This window comes from Falco rusticolus, chromosome 2 (assembly GCF_015220075.1).
Source record: "Falco rusticolus isolate bFalRus1 chromosome 2, bFalRus1.pri, whole genome shotgun sequence".
In the NCBI taxonomy this organism is placed as follows: Eukaryota; Metazoa; Chordata; class Aves; order Falconiformes; family Falconidae; genus Falco; species Falco rusticolus.
In genome coordinates, this window is record NC_051188.1 from 82410365 (window position 1) to 82430953 (window position 20589).

The following is a 20589-nucleotide window of genomic DNA, read 5'->3' on the forward strand; positions in this document are numbered from 1 at the left end:
CACCACCCAATAAGCCATCTGAATTAAAGACTACCATCAGTAGTACGAAGCTTTCATATCCCACATAAATTCTGACAAGATTTTCGAGATGACAAAGCCCACCTGGTCAAGGCTGTGGTTGCTGCTACTACGTGTAGCAGCTAACAGCAAAACAGCAGGTGTAGGCAGACAAGGAGGTAAAAAACATCATGGCAAGTGCAGAAACCACAAAAATATTAAATAGAAAATGATACTGGCAATCTAGAGTGAGAAACTTGGTAAGAAAGAAATCCTAGGAAATGACAGATGGGAATTCAGGAATGATGGGCAGGAACTGAGCAGCATTTCCATAAATAAAGCTACAAAATCGGCCAATACCTTTAAAAGATGCATGCCCAGAAGTATCATTACAGAAAAGGAATGTAACTGCTCACTTAATGGCTCAGGTGAAACCACACTTGAAAAGCACTCGTCCAGTCCTGGTCATTGTATGAAAACAGGAACAGCACACCACAACGCTGAAAGTGGAAATGTGGATTAGGGAACTGGCTCATACGGGAAAACAAACATTTAAAGGTTTTGCTCTGGTAAGGACTAAAGGGGACATAACTGCAAATGCATCAGGAAGCTGCATACTATGCAGCTGACACGGCTTAGGGCAATATAAACCAAGTTACCAGAATAGCAGTCGTAAATTAAAAATTTATCAGACATTTTAAATAGCATAGAGGCAGAAGAGAAGGGAATGATCTTATTTTTCTGCACTGGAAGCTTTTCTGTGGTTATATTTTGAATGAATTCATAGAACCCGTTTTCCTTTTTTCTATTTTCATTATTCAAGGTTATCTCATCATTAAAAACCTGTAAGACATTTGCACATTATTTTGACCATTGCAGAATGATGTCATTTCAGAATTGTGCTGATGTAATTAAGGCGAAATTAAGATACTTCCAAGGAAAGAGCTTGTAGGTCAGTTTTATCATCAAAAAGTGGTTTTAAGGAATTCTAAAGCTAAAAAACAGAGTTGGGTATTTAAAATCTGATTAAAAATAGCCCTTACTTAGGAGAGTGTTTTTCTCCTTCGGAAACTGTTTCCCCTGTGCTTGTTTTGATTTCATTGTCAGCAAAGAAGTGTAAATGAAGCAAGTATGATCGCTGCCTTTCGTGCCACTCACTGACTCATTGGGTTTCATCCCTGCAACACATCACCAACTTCAACGCCGAAGAAGAAAACGTACTGAGCTTTACAGAGCTGTTTGCTGTCGTCTTGCTCATGAGGCCACTTGCAAGAGTAAGAGAAATCATGCAGAAGGATGTAGCTGGGTTTCTTTCCCCTTGCTTTATGTTTATTTAGTACCACTGTGCAGCATGATTTACCAGACTGTCCCTACTTCTCCCCCAGAGAGCCTCTTCTGTCTTGCTCTAGAGAGAAGGCAGGTTTAGACTTTACCCCCACAACCTCATGGGCTGTGAGGAAAGTGGTGTCACGAACACGATACGGGACGTGATGACAGGGAGCCAAAATTACTGTTGTCTTGATTACACTGTGCTGGAGCAGGGCCACAAACGGGGAAACTCCCATACCTGTCTTAAGAAATGTGAGGTCAGCATCAGCATCGAACCCTCCCAAAAATTAAGATGCGTGTCTTCCATCACAGGGGTGAATTTGCTTTCAGTCTGAATTTGCAAGTGTGGATTAACAAGGTTTAACTAAGATATTTAAGCATTTAATTGGTTACTCCACAGATTTCCTAACATGCCACTTCTTCCTCAAATTTATATAGTTAGTCTTTAACTTTCATTTGAAGCTCAATTAATTGCACTGAAAGCCTCACCCCAATGCCTAGTAACTGGAACACGGGCCAACAAAAACACTGAGCCGCTTTTCCTTGACATAGTTTATCAGCCTATTCGTTTCTGGCAAAAGACTCAGAGGTAGACAAAATGCAGTGAAACCAAAAATGAAGTAAATTGCTACTGCAGCCATCTTTTGCCCATTTTAGCTTTGGCAGAATGGCTAATCTCATTCTCTTCTGGAACTTGGGAAACAGTTCCAAAACTTCCTATACGTAAGTTCTTCATTATACGTACGCTACAACACACAAGCTAGGCACAACAAAGTGGCTGAGAAGGCATAATAGCAATTACCATAACACAATTTTCTCATGATGTCTAAAATAAAGTTTCACTCTCAAAGAAAAAAAAAAGTGAAATGTCATTGTGGAATTTCATTTCTTTCTGGCTCAATTTCAGCAAGATAGACTAGCTTTAAAAATAGGAAACTTCAGTTTTTACATCTGGTAGTTAGCAGCAGAAAAATAATGTGAAAAATTCCAAACAAGCAGAGTCCTTTTCTGCTTGTGCATCCCCACAAAATCAGGTGCTGCATGGCAAGCAAGCTCAGACTGAACCCTGTGCAATCCCATTGTTGTCAATGGCGACCAACTCTGACAACTCTGTGACTGCAACTTAGTACATTTACCGGTACAAGTAGTAACTGAATTCCTTTTATATATGGCTGTACTGATTTTTTTAACACTAACAGTAGCAAGTGTTAAAAAACTTATTTTAGTCACTAAACAACCACAATCCAAATGTACAATGGGGGAAATTGTGTAGCAAGGTTATGGATTTCCCCCTAGGTCAAACTGCACATTAACCACCCTGTAACATCACCTGTGAATTTCCAGTTTCTATTTGACATTAGATCCTGATGTTCTCAGGAACACGAGTAATTGCTTTACTATTTATTAGCTCATTTTACGGAAGACCAGAGATTCCCTAGTAACTTCTGAACAGAAAACAGGACTGAAATTAGCGATGGGGGAAATAAATCTTTAGGCACTTTGAGAACTACTATTTTAAAGTGTGCCATCAACAATGAGGTACTGTGTATCGCCTGAAAACGACCACTGCCAAAATGCTGTGACTGCAACATGCGTATTAAACTTCTTGCTTGTACCATATTTAAGTACAATTCAAAAATGTTTTGCCCAGAGTGAAGAAAGCATTGCACCTTTTATGGTAGCTATTCGTTTAAAAGCAGCAGCTGCAACACACAATAGAGGCTGCCCTTCTCCAAAGTCACAAAGATGCACAATATTCTCAACCTGCCACCTGAAAAACCGCCGCCACTGCAGCCATCCTCAGCTCAGGGATACGGGTGTGCATGACTGAAGGGTCACAGCCCTAAGTGTCACAGGTTTGACATGTCTCTACAATCATTGCACAATGAAAAGCAAACACATTTGGCAAGGCTGAACTAGCACATCGTATATTTTACCTATAGAGTAAAAAATATGTAATAATCGCCTCTGGACCAGTAATTGATAAACAAGCTATCTCAAATAAGAAGTATTTCAACTTCACTACTCAGGATAGACCTTTTGAGTTAAAACCGCCAACAGGCATTCCCAAACGTAAATGGGAACACTTTATCCAAAATTACTAAGTCCAGGTAAAATGGTATTACTAAAAAAATATGAAAAAGTCTGAATTGAACTTGAGCACTAGGGAAAATGTGGAAGCATAGAAGTTGATCACTACTACACAGCATATTCAAAAATCTTCTGCGTCCCTTCCTTAATACACGAAATGAGTAAGAATGCATTTATGACCAAATTTTCCTTTGTTAATTTCAAAATTACAGACCTTTGATAAGCAGCTTTGTTTCTATCAACTCATTTGTAAAAAACACCATCAAGCTTGTGCTCATTAAATATATATATATAAAAACATACAAAAAGTACAAGATAAATCACATTAAGAAACTTTTACAGTGTAATTGTCCTGATTATTTTATTCTTAAGGGCCAAATTTTTTTGTGCACAGAATCTCAATGTGACTGTTGTTCCAGAATTCAGCATAGTGCCACTGCACAGAATTCACCTTTCTGTGCAGTCCGTTAAAAAAAAAAAACCACCAAAAAACAAAAACAAAAAGAACCAAAAAACAACACACACCACAGGACAAAACATTCTTCTTAAATCAAATTCTATTTGTGAATTCAGCAAAATAATTTCTATAAAATAAAACAGCAAAATATTTAAATAGTATAGGGTGGGCTGTATCTGTTTTGCAGGGGTATTTGGTTTTTAAACAGGTTCCAAAAAAATTACACACATTCAAGTTACCAATTTTCATTTAAATACAGTATTTACTGATGCGTTTCTTTAAGTCTTTAAACAAATGTTTATTCTGGAATAGAGATACCTCAGAATTGTATTTGACTAACCAGTAGTTTCTTTTATAATTAAACCCTGCTTCTAATGTTAAGATTTCCTGTATAATGGATAAAGAGCTAAGACAATTCTCGCTTTCAAGTAGAACTGTGAACGAGCAGAAAACCAGCAAGTTAACTTGGTGCAGTGGCACTCACAAGTACTCTGTGATTTTGTTGACTTCCACTTCACTGGGATGCAGTAGAAGGAAAGTGTTAGAAGTTTATCTAATAAGCTCTACCAAAGAAACAAAACAAGCACACCAAATACAGTCTATTATGCTCCAGGCATCCTGGCATAGCAAATTTTTGCATATTTGTTTTAAATCTTTTTAATTCCTATTACTGAAAACTAAGTGTTCTTTACCCCACCCAGAGACAGAACTGTCAAACATCAGAAGTGAGGAACATATGTGAAACTGAAACCCACTTGTTTGTCACATTTTCCCTCCCCATTTTATAGTCTAGGTGTAAGAAGAAAAAGTTCTGAGCAAGACAGTTGTCACATTGGGACAACTGCTGTTACCTTGGTTGTTGGTGGTTTTTTTTTCCCCCTCATTGGCTACACTAACTTGGTGTGAAGCCATGCTAAATGTTACAGCATAACTATAGCTTCAAAGTGATTAACCTAATACCAGAATGAAAAAGGCAATGAAAAAAGATCTAGAAACAATGTTACATCACCAATTTTCCACATCAACCAAATAATTAAAAGGTTACCAGCCATTACGTTGCTCATAGTAAAATCGACTCCAGTGGCAAAGAATTAACATGAAACTATTTTTGTGGTTGACATGGACAGGCTTTTTCATAAAGGAGTTGATCCGACTGCCATGAGGCAGGCAACACTGGTTGCAGAGCGCAGCAGATATATCAAGAAATTATTTTTTTGTTTTTGTAGATCTGTGAGTCTCATCAAGACAAAAAAAATGTTTCTTGCTCAAGAATTAACAGTCAAACATTAATATACTATATACACCTTTGCCATTTACACATTAGCATCAGGCCATTTATTACAAAACACTATACACTTTCCACTGCAGGCGGGTTATATATTGACAGCAATTTTCTGCAGATAAGACAGTGAATAGACTCTCCACTCCATGTTGATTAGGAATAGTTTTTCTAGTTTTAAATATTAGCCAGACACAGAGAAAGGTTGGACTGTAAGGCCTGGGTGCACAGTCTTGATGGAGCAAGTTAATTGATTATGTGCATTTCACTAATCTTTTGTCTGAGGCGGGGAAACTTCTTCACTGCCTTCATAATTTTCTTGTGCTCGTTGGCCAGTTCGCTGAGGGTTGTTCATATGATGTGCTGCTGGGCCTGTATATGGCTGTCCATGCACGTGGTTATTCTGTAATAAAGCATAAACATTTTACAGGGACGTTAAACCTGGGGGCTGTTTCCTGACTTGTTTTCCCCCTCCTTTACATTCAGACTATCGAAAAAAGCATCCTCAAGTACAGTGAACCTCTCGTGTAGTAACATCCATATGAACACACATCACAGTTTCTTCATTCCTCCGAATCAAATCTTGCACTTACCTTTTTAATTTAAACAGAAGGTAAATAAACTTTCAAGTTGTAAGGATAAAAGGATTAGACGAAATCGTAATCTCAGCTTTAGAAAAACAGTTACATGCAAAGCAAAAGCAGCAAGAAAGAAAAAAAGGAGACAAAAGAGGCTGCCTGTGTGCTGCGGACATTAAACTGTGCACGTTACTGTCAAGATTCAACTAGCGTGAATTTTTTTTCCCCAAGATGATGTAAAAAGCATACCTGTATTAATGAAGCATACTTCAATTTTTAAGAGAGAAAACTTTAATATTACAGAACTGAATGAAATCTAGACCAGTAGTTTTCTGCAGGTGCTCTGCCCCTATTTAAAAAGTCACCTGGCAAATGAAAACATCTCATTTAGCTGTAGTTTTGCAGAGCTTAACCAACTGTGGAGAAACTAGGAATATGACGATTGTGTGTGTTAGTGAGAAATGCCATCTCTTGCAAGAAAGTGAACACATCACACGGATAACGGTGAGGTTACAGTATGTGTCTGAACTCAGGAGCTCAGAAAGGAGTGGGAAAATCTGCATGACTTACCAACTGCTCTGCTGAGAACGGCAAGTAAGGAAAGCAAAATGGAGGGGAAAATGGGTTTGGGCAGGAAAGGAAATTAAATTAGCCGATTTGGAATATATAAAATTAATTGGAACAAAAAATGGCAACTAAGTGGGGGATCTACTAATTTACTCCATTCAATAAAAAAACTGGTTATGATTTCTTTCAGAAATGGCTTTTCCACTGAAAAATATTTCCAAAAGCGGCCACATAACATAAAAACAGATTTACATTTTACATATACTTCAGCTTTAAAGGTAAGTGTTCATAGCACAAATCAGATGTAACAAAGCTATCTGCGTTTTTCTGAAAACCTTCCAGTTACTCAGACTAAAATCCAGGCCTCGAGGCTTGATTCTGTATTTAAAAACTAGAAATCCAAAAAAATATTATCAATGTCAACAAATATGACAGAATCAAATTCAGTATGCACTAGACTGATGACATCTGTCCCCTACTCTTTCTGTGGATGATTAATTCCTGATCTGGAAACATTAAAATTCTCACCTGAAACGGATGGTGAAACTGTTCCTGGCAAAATGCAGGTTTACCTTTATTCCTCCAAGTATGATATTTGATAGTAACATGCTTCTGGCTAAATGCCTATAATTTAAGTTACCATAACTGCTAAAAAGCCCAAAAGCTAACCTGAATAAACGGTTCATCTCTAAGCTTTTACCTGTTGGTACTGGGAACCAGGCGAATGGGGATATAGTGGAGCATCTTCAGGTGGAGAAGACTCGTGCTCATCTGGGGCATCAGGATCATCTGGTTCCTGAAGTTTGAAAAAACATTTAATTTACTTAGGTAAAACATATTATGATGATTCTATCTAGAACCAATCCTACATGCAAGTGATTGTTTCAGACATGCTTGGAGAAAAATCCCACCCCATCATGTCACCCACAGCTTGTACTGTACTACATAAAAATTCCCACTATCAACGTATTACTGGAAAAGCAGACCCATTCATAATCTACTTTAAATGGTCAGTTTCAATTCTATACTGCTAATTCTTTCAGTGAGAGATGTCTACAGAAACAGTAATAAAGTGGAAAAATGCACAGGAGTATGTAACTGAAGCCAACAAAAATAGAAATCTGTATTTATAAAATACTTACAAAACGTGTTACCTCTATAATGACCAGAGACTATTGCTAAGGTTAATCACAGAAGCACTTTACTCCATTTTTTACCATACGTATTAATACTGTACCTCCTCTGGGCAGAGTTCACAAGCTTTTGCAAGAGTCATTCTAGCACTGTGTGATCTCTCTAGGAAGTAGCCATTTGATGTTTCATTGCTTTGTATTGGTGGAGACCAATTATTATAGGTGTACTGGGGATTGCCAGTGTATGGTCTACGCTCAAGCTCGTCTCCAAGCCATTCTACTGCCCAGGTCCATTTTCTTTTCAAATCTCCATTGCTCTGCAGATGGAAAATTAACAATTCAAAATTATTTTCTTTATTCTTCAAAATAGAAATACTTTTCCCTTCCTATGCATCAGCTATCAGTGAACAAACAATAACACATGCTGATGCTTAAAAGACTCTACAACATATCCTTTTTTGCAGAAATAAAACTTCAGATTTGAAATTAAGTCTGTGGATTTGCAGCTGTATCACAGAATCATGAGTACAAGTTTAACCAAATTGCTCTCTCAGTCCCATACACTGACCTTCTGATAAAGGAAGGTTCAAATGAGTTGTATGTGGAAGCTGTAATTTCATCTAGATGACGAAAACTGAATAAAGGTGTGGGGTCTTTTGTGTTGTGGGTTTTTTTGTGTGTTTTGGTTTTTTGTGTTGTGGTTTTGTTTTGTTTTTGCAACACAGAACTGGGTAAAAAAGCAACAAGAAACAGAATTAACATTATCACCTGAAGGATCTGGTAGGCTACAGGACAGTTGCTGAAGAGAGCTACCATGCACTTTATACACTGGTAAGCTCTCTTCTGATAATGATTCTTAGAGCGCTGAATGGTGTCAAAAAGTCCATCCCTGTCATCCGGGATTCCCTTAAGTGCATTGTGAATCCTAAAAAACAAACAAACAAACAAACCCCAAAAAACACACAACCCAAAACTCTGTGTTACAAGTTTTAGTATCTGAATTAGGGCTTCACTTACAATGTAATTATAAAAGGGATAGCTCATATTCTGACTTCTGGTTTTAGTAAAGAGGGTTTTTTAAAATCACAAAGCTAACTTTACACATCACATATATAACATAATATTTAAATATTGTAAGTATTTAAGTATTAACATTAAAATATTTAAACAATGGTAATATTTAAACTCTGAACAAGATACATAACATACAAGTATGATTATTCTAATCACAGCAATCAACTTCAACTGGTCAATTTTTGTTACTGATTTTTAAAAATCAGCTGCATTTACAAAACAGACCTGTCAGCCCAACAGGTCCTTACAGAACCATAACAGTTAAATCCTCAGCAGAAGGGTTACTTACGTTACAGTTATGCTTCTCAAAGATAGTGTCTTTTAGATGCAGTTCCTCTGAAGAGGCACAAATAGTACGTATTTGTGCATGGGCCTAAGGGACTTGGGCACTCCCTGGAACTAAGCCTACTTTCTGTGCCTTCTGCTCTTGAACAAGGAGTAGAGGAATTAACTGTCACCCTGAAACTGTGCAAGGATTGAGAACTGACATACTTTTGGCTTTGAAAAAAAGTCAGAGGGCAGCCCAGAACCTACACTTGAAGAGCTACACTCGCTGTAAGAAAAGCAGCTGCCCTCTTTCCTCGTAGCCCTGGCAACGGTCAGTGAATAGACTCCAGGCCACCAGCAACCTAGACTCCATCTGTAAAGTGATGATGAGCTTTTACTTCAGCTGATTTAACTTAATAGTACTTGTACACTATTATCCCAAACTTGGCATTGGAACTTGTCAAATCAAGAGACGTTTCTGAGAGCAGGTCTGATGTCAAGGAACAGCAGCAGCCATCTCACAGTACAAGAATACAAGGAGCACTGAAGGATGCATGCTGCCTAAGACCAGGTGTTTGTTTTCTAAGAGTTAGAAGATAATATCATTTACTATGGACAGTTACGTTATTTGTTGTTTGTTTTCTTTTTTTGTTTGGTTTGGTTTTTTCAGTGGGTTTTTTTGAACGAGACAACAAAGATCACTAAACCTCTTATGTTTATCACAGCAAACAAGAACAGGACAGAGACCAGTACTTCAAGCTACTGCCGGAACTGGCAGCAAGAAATCAGCGGATGACAGCTGCTACTTAATACCCCTCTGCTGAAGCCCAACACAACTCCAACAAACACTGCTATTCCTGAGACTGCAATCTTGAATATGCAGTGATGTACGTCTCCAGTTACAGTGAAAGCCATACTACAACATTCAGCCTCCTTCACACCCATTTTTCCCAACATAGCACCATCGCAAACAACCACTTCTATTATGTCTCACCTGCGCTTCCACCCTAAAACTTATTACTTTACATCTAGTAATGTATGCCCATCCTCCAGTGTTCTGTGGACTTAAAGACATCTTCTGGAAGTATTTGTTTATCAGGAAGAAAATACAAACAAACTGCATTACATGTGTGTTACATATACATATATATGCAAAACCGAAAAGCCTATGTATAAAGGGTATTCTCGTCCCTTACCTAAGCTGTAATTTCTGTAAAGAAAATGAAGAAATCCCTCCAACTCAGTCTTCGTGTTTTGCAGCACAGTTAAGCCAAACCACCATCTTCTTTTAAGAGTCATCTTCTAAAGTAAGGCTAGCCAACTGATAAAATCCTAAGAGCGCAGTCTACTTCTACAGGTTAAGTACACGAGTTCACTCCAATACCTTTGCTGCACATGGCAACTGTGCTCTTACTGAAAGTATTTTCAATGTTGTATGACACATGGTCACAAATTTTTTAGTAAATCTGATACTACCTATATTCACTTATGAAACTGAGATTTTGAAATACTGACAGGTAGCACGCTGACAACCTTTCTGTTACCTCACCTACTACTACTTCTATACAAAACTTCTGAAAGATTGACTATTCTTGCAAACAGTAATTGCAATAATTACATTTTTTTAATCTCTGCTTCAAAAGCCTTATTCTTTAGACATACCAAAATTAGGTTTGAAACTTAATGTTTTAATATATTAAAGTTAAAATTATCTTCAAATGTGAAGATGTAGAGAGTATTTATGTATGAAGTATGTTTTTCTCCCAAGTTTACACTTCATGCATGTCTTGGCATCACTATGACTGACATGCTTTTTAGTAAGACCAGACTATTGCTGGACCCTCTTGAATGAGATGTTTCCAAGAATGAATGCATCTCACAACAAGTATCAATGAGTTTAGCTAAATGGCACATTCTCTTCTATGTGAAATACCTTTGGGGTTTAGGACTAAGTAACAAATTTCTCCATAAAAAGGAAATTCAAGGTGAAGAAATTTTAATTTATCACAAAAATTGAGATAAAAGGGGGGGGGGGAAGGGCTTTATTTCTGTATTTTGATTTAATATATATTTAAAACAAACCTCTTGAAAGGATTAGCAACAGATCCACTGCAGAAACAAGCTGTACAAAGCACAATAATCTTGAATTATAAAAAGACAGGTAAATACTAACCTGTGAGTTTGCCAAGAGTCCTCAATTAACAGGATCTGCAGAAGCAGATCCAAATAAGGTCGAAGCTCATACGTGTATGAATAAGCAACCTTAAAAAGTAAAAAAGCAGAGAATGTAAGAAAGCATTCCTTGAAGCATGCAGATTAGATGGTGCAGTGCAAGAACACAATTCATCTGAAGCGAAGTTTACCGTAATTTCTAGGATATTTCAAGATAAAATGCATACTTTAAAACAAACAAGCTGATTGTCTCAGGGTTTTTGGGGTGTGTGTGGGTTTTTTGGGTTTTTGTTTTATTTTTAAATATAGTAGATTTTGTAAAGGGCAAAGTGTCTCCTCATGATTTTCTAACACAACTCATCCGAAGCCATAAGCATGAGATGCTAAAGAAGCTACCTTAAAAAATGTGTTTAGAAAAGCAAAACTACAAAATGATATTTTTCACTGATATTGCTACTTTTAGGCAATATGTTCAAAGTTTATTTTCAAAGGTTATCCTTAAGTGTAAAATACACGGCTAAAGTGATTTTTATTATGATTCTCTTTCAAGCGCCAAACAAAAGGACACAGAAATATGTTATGTTTACATGGAAAAATACCCAAAAGGGTGAATATAAAGATGAGATAATGGAAGTAAAAAAAATTATTTGGACTGGAAAAACCTTACAGAAATTAGACTAACCTTACAGAAATTAGAAAGGAAAAACAAGACAGTCCCAAAGATTCTTTCCTGAGCCTGAAGCCAAGTACGTTCTGCAGACTTGTAAAAAAGAACCTTATGAACATATTCAAAAGAAATACAGGGGAGATCCTGGGAAATGATTCTAGCCTTCCATGCAACACAAGCAGCTCTTTTATGGATAATGACAGAAAAGCTTTAGGAATGCTCCTGCAATACATAAAGACCACCTCAGTCTTATTTTCCATCCTTAACATACTGTTTCTAACTCATAAAAGGTTGACTGCTTTCCTAAACTCATAAAAGGACTTCTCATAGTACTCAACACGATGTATAGACCTGTGAACATAAATACTGACAGAGAATGCCATCTTAAGGAAAGTCTATCAGACACCTGTTCAGTATTTAATACAACATTCCTATATATACATATATAATCTTACATCATACACATTTATATTCCCATCTTTCTCCTCACTTTTTATTTTTACCTGCCAAAGAAGTTCACTGAGGACAGTGGAAGAAAACTGAGGATTCTCCCAACAGCAGAAACGAAGCAACTTGATGGTCTCTTCAGAGTTGCTGCAATCTTCAATAATTTTCTTCACATAACTAGTTCTCACAAACAAAATGTCTGCTACGTTCTGCTGAAGTGCCATTATAGGCTGAGATAAATTAGGATCACCATAAGGGTTGGCAAGCGGGGGATTACCTAGAACAAACAGTTATTACAGATGAAAAGGTACTGAAGTACTTTCAGTGCAGACAGAACAAAACATAAATTGGTGTAACATCAAGAAACACTAGATGGAGAAAAACCCAACCCCAACAGCTGATTTTCTTTGAAAAACACTATGGTATGAAATAACTAAGCTTTCTGAAGTTGTATGAAGCCTGACGGTTGGTTGCCTGAGAGAGCTACTTCTCCCTCTCAGATGATGCAGTGACAATCAAAGCTGAACAGCTGGAGACACATTCATATGCAAGAAAAGAAATTACTGAGAGTTTATTCAGTGAAATCCTCTTCATCTCCTGAATCTGTCTGCTTCACTGCTTGCGTAACACAGCCCAAATCTATATAAAGTTTTGGGACACAAGGTCTATTTACTTCACCAGGCAACTGGAAAGGGTTCAGAGGAATAACTATGTCAGAACAATCATGTCTGAACCTCTAGAGTGCAGACAGAAGTAACTCTTGAAAGAATAAAAACTAATGTCTCTTATTTATTAAGCTTCATTTTGTATATGGAAAGATTGTTGATTTTCTCCTGACGTTTCTAAATTTAGCAGTGTTTTGAGTTGTCTGAAGATGCCCAGAAGTCCAAGGGACAACCTTCCTAGTTTAATATGCTAAAGCAAGAAACAACTTTACTCTGCAAATAGTAATCGTAATTAGTAGTCAAGAGTAATGTTTGTACACAGTAATTTTTTTTTAGTACATTATGAATGCGGTGAATATACAATTATTTTTCATAGGCAGAAAAAATTTTCAGTCTAAGCATGTAATAATGAGCTGGAAACAAAACAAAATCAAAATGGCCAAATGGTTCTGAAGCTTATTACAGCACAGTAAAATTTTCAGTTCATTAATCTTACTATAGCACATTTAGCCTATTGACTTTATAGCCTGGCTATATCATCAAGCTGTAGTGAGTCTGCCATTAAATAGCTTCTCTACAGATTCCCGATTAGGTGTGCTAAAATACGCTTAACAGAACGTGTACATATACAGGCTACGAAGTCCATGTAGCCCAATATTCTGACACTATTTCTCAAAAATAACTGCACTGTATTGAACTACTGGAGATATTAATTATTTACTCTGTGGTTCACCGATTTCTAACTGGTTCTTTTATAAAGTGCTGGCTTCTGTTTGTCATCCTGACTGTGAACAAGCACCAAATCGTTTTCAAGAGCTATCCACAACAATGCAAGACCTCTTTACTGATAAGCAGTATTAGCTATTTCAAAGCCTGCTTTTGTTTCCTGTACAGATTACTTCTGTACTTGTAACATGAAAGTAATCTTTTATTGCCTACTCTGAATCAAAAGATCTTTATGCAACTCTTTACAATGAGCTTTAGACTTTCCAAAATCATTACTATTCTGTGATCAACAAACTACTACTTTACTACTCAGTTGTTTTAAGGAATAAGCCAAGACACATAAAATACAGAACAGATTTCTGTCTGGTGCTTTTCAGTATAGCAAACCAACTTTGCTTATGACCAAGATTTCCGTCTTTTAAACAAAAGGAGCTGCTAAACATAAAAGAAACATTTTTCCAGCTAATCCATTTCACACATAAAGCTAAATATGCACAAGAGACATTTACTGGTATATTCAACCAACCAAAGGAAAACTTAAAATTCACGATACCATTGATAGAAGACTGCATCCGCGATGACACATTGCAACAACGGATCAGTTGCGACACAACAGTGTATAGCTTCCCCAGTTCAGCATACTGGTATTTAATTGGAGGACCTGGACCCTCATCCAGAGCCACAAGCATGAAGGTTGCAGGAACATTTAGTTTCAGAAGTTGTGTCTTCTCTGCTACACCTTCATGGGTGGCAGGGCAGGAAGGAAAAAAAAAAAGAAAAATAACTACTGTTTACATGATTGATAACTTTTCAGTTGCTGGGTTTTATTAAAACCATCATTTATACTTTCTGAGGAAAAAGAATAATCAAATCAGTAACGATGCAGAAGAAAATTATGTTCAGTTGAAAAATCACATTGAAGCGGAGTTATAAATGACTACAATTTCTTAACAGCGCTCATTAGCACTTAAGTAACTAACATCTGTGTTAACAGCAAAGCCTCAGAGAAGTCTTTTGGACAAAGAATTAATCTTTTCATTGTCATGCCCAGGACAGGATGAACACCCCCACAGTGTATTTCATTTTTTTCCCACTACATCCTAGATATACAAATTACAAATTTAAGACATTTCCAACTGTGCCATACTATGAAATAAGCTTAGTAAGAGTGATAAAATCAATTAAAAAAAACCCCAACAAGCAAAATGAGAAAGTCTCCAAACCCAAACAAAAAATCCAAACACACAGCTAGTTTCACTGCAAGAATACCTTGCAAATACTGTACAAGTACTTACCAGTAAAAATTTGGTATGCCCCTTTTGATCTTCTACTCTTCTTCTCAGTTTGGTTAAAAGTCATGATTTTTCATTTATTTCTAAGTTTTTTCTGATTTGGAAATACAAACTGGACCTTACCTACCATCGTCCTGATAAGGTGGAATCCAGATAGCACCTTATTAGAGCTCTTTATAGTATCTTTCTCATTATATCAGATAGTTTTGTAGTTACATCCTTTGTAGAACTGATTTCTCACTTGCTTTGATGCGAACAATATGATTTCTCAAAATATCAGACAGTTTAATCTTTCTCACAGAACTTGGGGTGCTGCAGGAATGACGTACTGTGGCTTTTGCTGAATGACTACATGCATGCAGAAGCCTTCAGGTAACAGCAACGACAAGCACAACTGCTTAATATTTCCATGTTTATCTTTGCAGGGTAGACTGGTAATGGTCAGACCCACAAATAAACTTTAGTTACGCTTTCCCATCTGACTTCTGAGTGCTTTCCTAGTCAGAGGCTTCAACTGCACTGACTGACTACAAAAAGGTAGTAAAGAAGAAGAGGTAAGTTAGAGCAGGAGAATTGCATCTCTCTATAATGAAATTAAGTCCACTCTGGGGGTCATGACAGAACCCTGCCTGACAGATAATGATTTCATAGACAAAGTACATGAAAGCAACATACGTTACAGGTGAAATTAAATTAACACAACTGCCTAAATTAGTTTTACAGATAGGACATTACATTCCTTTAAAACTGCCTACCCACATGAAAGCTTCCAGAACTCTGTGTGTGTGTTCTATGTGGAAATAGTGAAATAACTCCATTTGGACTGATACGTTTGCTTAACATTTTAGCCACAAAGACCTTAACAGAAGCTCACATTTATAACTTGCCTGCATGAGCTGATAACCAGCTATCACTGAGCTGCTCGGTATTATGGGCATTTTGTAAAAATTCCAAGGGAACTGGATCTCCTAACTTAACACTACTTTACATAAAAGGATGAAAATATCTTGTATTACAGTAAAAGGGAGAGTGTAATAGACTACCACTACGGAAGAATATTGTATCTGGTTTAGAACTTGCTGTAGAGATAGATGCTTTGTCACGTAGGCTACCACATGTGAAATAGAAATGGTCCCCCAACAGAAGAAGATGACCCTAATAACTGTAAAAATGTAGATACAAACTAGATACAGACCTGTGACTACCCTCATCAATCTGAGAGTGTAAAAATAAACCTTTATTCACTTGACTTGCATTTTATTACTCTTAATTGCTCTTCCCCAGGGCAAATATATAAAGCAGCAATGGATTAACCTACCTGAGAAACAGTTTATTCAATCAAACATCAATTGATTTTCAACATGCTGGTAATATTAAGAGAAAGCATGATTACAGCTGTTCATTTGAACCTGAGATCAGTCCTGTTCCCATTAATTGCAAAAATGATTTTTGTTTGGAATACTTGCTTCAGATACTATTAGCACTGTTTTATTCTATTCTTAGTATACAGGCTAGTGACCTTCTATGGAGAGATACATAATCCAGAATTTAATACAAGTTTTTATATAGATTATATAGATTTTTATAAATCTATACTTATTTCTATTTTCAAAATGCTGAATACAAATAAGATGCTGAAGAGAAAGTGGTGATGCTGGAAGTGCCACAGCCAGTATTTCATGTCCACCACCACCTCAATCTTACATTATAGCATACGTATAATGTGTCTTAAGCATAACACCTGCAAATACACGTAGATGTTGAATGCAAGACTAGTAGGATGCTAAAAATAAACGTTCATTTGTGATCACAATCTCAAATTTAATCTTTCATCAGAAAATTTAGGGGACCGATCTTTATGACAAGAATCGCCGTCTCAAACCTGGGATAACTTTACTTAAGCCTTCCTATACTGCAAAAACACTGGCTTTTTTGCCTGTTTATCTTGGAGGAACTACAACATCTGATTAAATTTATAGTCTAATTTCCAAATTCTTGCATTCTTTTTACCTCATATGATGTCTATGGTGAAAGCACTCTGGCAAGCAGTGATGTCTCAGAATACATACAGACTGAGCTATTTCCTCAGCCTCGCAGAGTCTTTCAAGGGAAGACAGATACAGAACCAGTGTTTTGCATTCATAGCTATGAACTTCAAAAGTGAACTTAAGAGAAATTAATACTGAAAGCGCATAGTCAGAGTATACAGACAAAGCACAACTATATCAACATTTCCATAAAGGAAAATCATGCACCTCTCTCATTTTTGAACTTTTATCTTCATCAACTTTTTCAGGCTCAAACCAGTTAACAACCCCACATGCTTCTTTGGTCTCATGACCTCCCTGCAAATGAGCCCTGAACAAAGCATCATCTCTCTTGCCATTTTTCCACCCCCACAGCCTCCCAGAAGGACACAGTCTTACTGCTTCAAGCTCCTTGTGTTGATCTTCCAAGGATGGAAGACTAAAGCCTCAGACTCCGAACTGAAGGAATACAGATGCTCTATAGAGCATTTATATATTTAATGATAATAATCTGTCTAAGGCTAAAAACCGGGATTCTCCTACGGTTACCTGTGTAACTGGACAGCTGTTAAAACCCAGTTCATTAGTGTCACCAGTAAAAGTGTAATTTTCTTACCTAGATTAGCATACATCACAAACAGATTGAAATACTGCTGCAAATGGCGTCCATGTTCAGATACTTCCCTTCTTAGAAGATTTAGTACCGCTCTCAGCAAGTGATCACTTAAACTTAAGTTATCATAAGCCTATAAAAAAAAGTTCTAATATTAGTGGTTGAACTATCAAATCTTTATTTAGTTTATACTTTCTACTATGGCAGAAAACAGAACTAGCTAAAAGGTATAGGATTCATACAAGCTTCAAAATACCAGCAGCTGGTTAGTCTTCTGTATCTCACAGAAAGACACAGACAGACATATAGGGAGTAAGCCTCCCATCACTAAATACCACGCAAGTACAAGAAATTATGCAAATCTAGAAGTTTTTAACTCTATTTTTTCTCCAACAGCGGCTAGGCTTAAATGCTCAGAAAAGCACATGCAGTTCTGCTGTGAGCTTCATAGACTAAGACAGACAACCAAATCACCTCTACAGGTGTATCTCAAACACCTCATGAAAAATACACTGTCAAAACATATGTAACTAACTAAATACAAGTTCTTTGACTGGATACAGTAGTGAAAAGATTCTGAGAAGTGAAACCATACAAACTAAAAGTATCTTACTGCAGACATAAAAAACACGACAAAGCAAAGGTTCAAAAAAGTTGATCTTTTAAATTTTAATACAGTCCAAACCCACATTTGTTATGATAAATATGACATTAAGATTTTGCCTTTTTTGTTTGTCAGTTCTAGGTGTATAAAACTAGGCAATTCATTGTGTACTTCTGTGCAAAAGTTACATTTTTGACAACATCAATGTTGCAGGATATAGGGGAAGAAATCACGGGTAACTCTTGCATGCTTTCATGCTTTTTGTATGGCTTTTTGTCTATTTTTTAAATTCCAAATGGAAAACTAAGGGTCCCATTCCCCTACACAGTTACTTTATAATAAGCCACTGCTTTTATTTTGCAGATCTCACTCACAGCTCAACTCAGTCTTCACAAAGACTTAGAAGCGAGGGGAAACCGAACCACTAACTCCTCACAAAAACTGGTTGAGTTACATCATGTTATGTAGCGCAAAATGAACTGTACAGCTTTCCTGTCAACACTGATGCACCTACTCCAGAATTTACTTTACATTAAATACTTACAATGAATAAGTAAGAATAAGTTTCAAAAGGATTTTGTTAGAAAATTAAATACCTGACTGGAAGGTCCAGGAGAGGCAAAAGGTGAAGGACATGGTCCATCTTGCAATGAAAAATGTGCAATAAATACTATAAGTTTTGCAAATGCACCCCTCACTTCTGCACTAGGGCATTCCAAAAGATATTCAGAGAAACGGTTTGAAACATTAAAAAGGACATTGTGTGCAAACCAAAAGCGTACATTCTTGCTGTGACGAAGAAGGATGCATAATGCATCATACCTGAAACAGAAAATGATACAACTGAGAAATTATGACCAAACGCAGACATTAATGAATTCTGGCAGACACATTCTTTTACAGAATTTGAAGAAAATACATGTTAAAGGTGATCCCCCCAAACATTTTTGCTCATAAAATGCTTACAAATCAGATAAAGTGTAGTTACACAGTAGAATCACAGAGTGGTTAGCATTTGAAGGGGCCTTAAAGATCATCAAGTTCCAACCCCTCTACCGTGGGCAGTTTCTAGAGCAATACTCTCTGTTACTAGCAATCACATATAAAAAAGATACTTTGATTTAAAATTTAACATTTAACTGTAGCTTTTTACTTCTATCACCTGTAAGAACTAAGACAGGATTACATCCCCTAATTCTCAAACTTACTACCCAAAGCAGGTCCTAAAGTGGCAGCTATCATTCCCTTTGTACTGGGACTTGGGGGGAGTGGAGCAGTGAGGTGGATTTCACGAGCTGTGTCTAAGACAAGTAACTAAGTATGTAACCTATCAGGAATTTACATTCCCACTTACAGATCTAAAAAAAAAATCCACAAACCAACCATCCAAACAGTAAAATATCTGTTCCGGAGAGGGTCTTATGTGACTCTGTCCTCCTTCCCACAGCAATATTTGAACTCCTCTTGATCTCTTAAAATAACAGGAGTAACTTGGCTACTCTGAAAGCTGCTGTTGGAGAAAAACTTGTACGTACCTGCCATGTATTACACAACTACTCACAAGTAGCTGGTAAACTACTGGTCATCATGAATGCTGTATTTTCTCTCTAGTTCTACCAGCAGGTACCCACACTCCCCTCCCCAAAACAGAATAACCTAGCTTAAAGACTAAAATGCTGTGGTGCTATGAGTAAGATTGTGTTGTTGTTATACTACAGATTTGAATTACAGGCCTCACAGCAATGTACATAAAGCTCTGCTAAGAGTCTAGATGACTATATATATGTATTTCAGAAACAGAATACAAATATAAGCTGCAAAAACAGGTTGAAAGAACCTTTGTTTAAAACTACTCAAACCACGAACAAACCATTCTGAATTACTTGTAATACATAACCTATTAGTTTTGCACTAGCAATAGATTCTACTCCTTTGTTCTTTTTAAAAGACAGACAAAAGGTAGATTTAAGGTCTGTTTGAAAATGAACTTTGAAGCTGTTCAGCTCACTAGCTTATTTTAAGGCTCAGTTTCTTCCCAGTATTTTCTGTTCAAATTTCCCCCCGCTTTCATGTGCGCCTTGACCACGTATTTGGAGGAAGGAGGAAAAAAAGGACAGACCACTACCACCTTTTACTGTCATATGTATATAACTGGGATCTTTTGACAGACAAACTTCCAAAACTGTAACTGTTGATAAAAGACAAGATACCAATCACTAGCAGGGCCACGGACTATTTTCTTTGTATGAAATCCTGTGGTGAAGAGAAATCTAGCAGCAAGCTGAATACTAATCATAGTTATTTCTTCTGCTTCAGGCAACAGATGATCTTGTCCTAAAGAAAAATCAAAATACTCATATGTAGACAAAGTAAAAGCAATTTACTTTCAAAAATTTAACTTATTCCAGATTACTGTTTTGTCTTGACATTGTGTTCCAATTTTAACAAGAAACTTGATCAAAACAGCCTCTAGCTTCTACAACGTGTCATTCAAAAATATAAGCTTTAAGACAGGTACACTGAGACTAACGTATGTTTGATTTTTAGAAATATAGCATCTTACCTTTGTGAACTGTCTTCAGCAGAACAACCCACAAACTTCAG

At 36.8% G+C, this 20589-nt stretch overlaps 1 protein-coding gene across 2 annotated transcripts in view; it reads right to left on the reverse strand.

The window, feature by feature from the left end:
* Nucleotides 1-3751: 3751 nt before the first annotated feature.
* The window catches only part of USP9X (ubiquitin specific peptidase 9 X-linked), a 106392-nt gene continuing 89554 nt past the window's right edge, over nucleotides 3752-20589 (reverse strand). Inside the window, exons 36-45 of one of the 2 annotated variants that reach the window (XM_037376888.1) lie at nucleotides 20196-20319; nucleotides 18582-18807; nucleotides 17385-17514; nucleotides 14003-14188; nucleotides 12115-12335; nucleotides 10946-11034; nucleotides 8200-8356; nucleotides 7536-7748; nucleotides 6999-7094; nucleotides 3752-5556 (exon numbers count right to left, since the gene is read on the reverse strand). In XM_037376888.1, coding sequence (XP_037232785.1) covers nucleotides 5422-5556; nucleotides 6999-7094; nucleotides 7536-7748; nucleotides 8200-8356; nucleotides 10946-11034; nucleotides 12115-12335; nucleotides 14003-14188; nucleotides 17385-17514; nucleotides 18582-18807; nucleotides 20196-20319 — 1577 coding nt within the window. In that variant the 3' untranslated portion in view covers nucleotides 3752-5421. The remainder of the gene's footprint in view (nucleotides 5557-6998; nucleotides 7095-7535; nucleotides 7749-8199; nucleotides 8357-10945; nucleotides 11035-12114; nucleotides 12336-14002; nucleotides 14189-17384; nucleotides 17515-18581; nucleotides 18808-20195; nucleotides 20320-20589) is intronic. The other variant, XM_037376889.1, reaches the window with a different exon arrangement.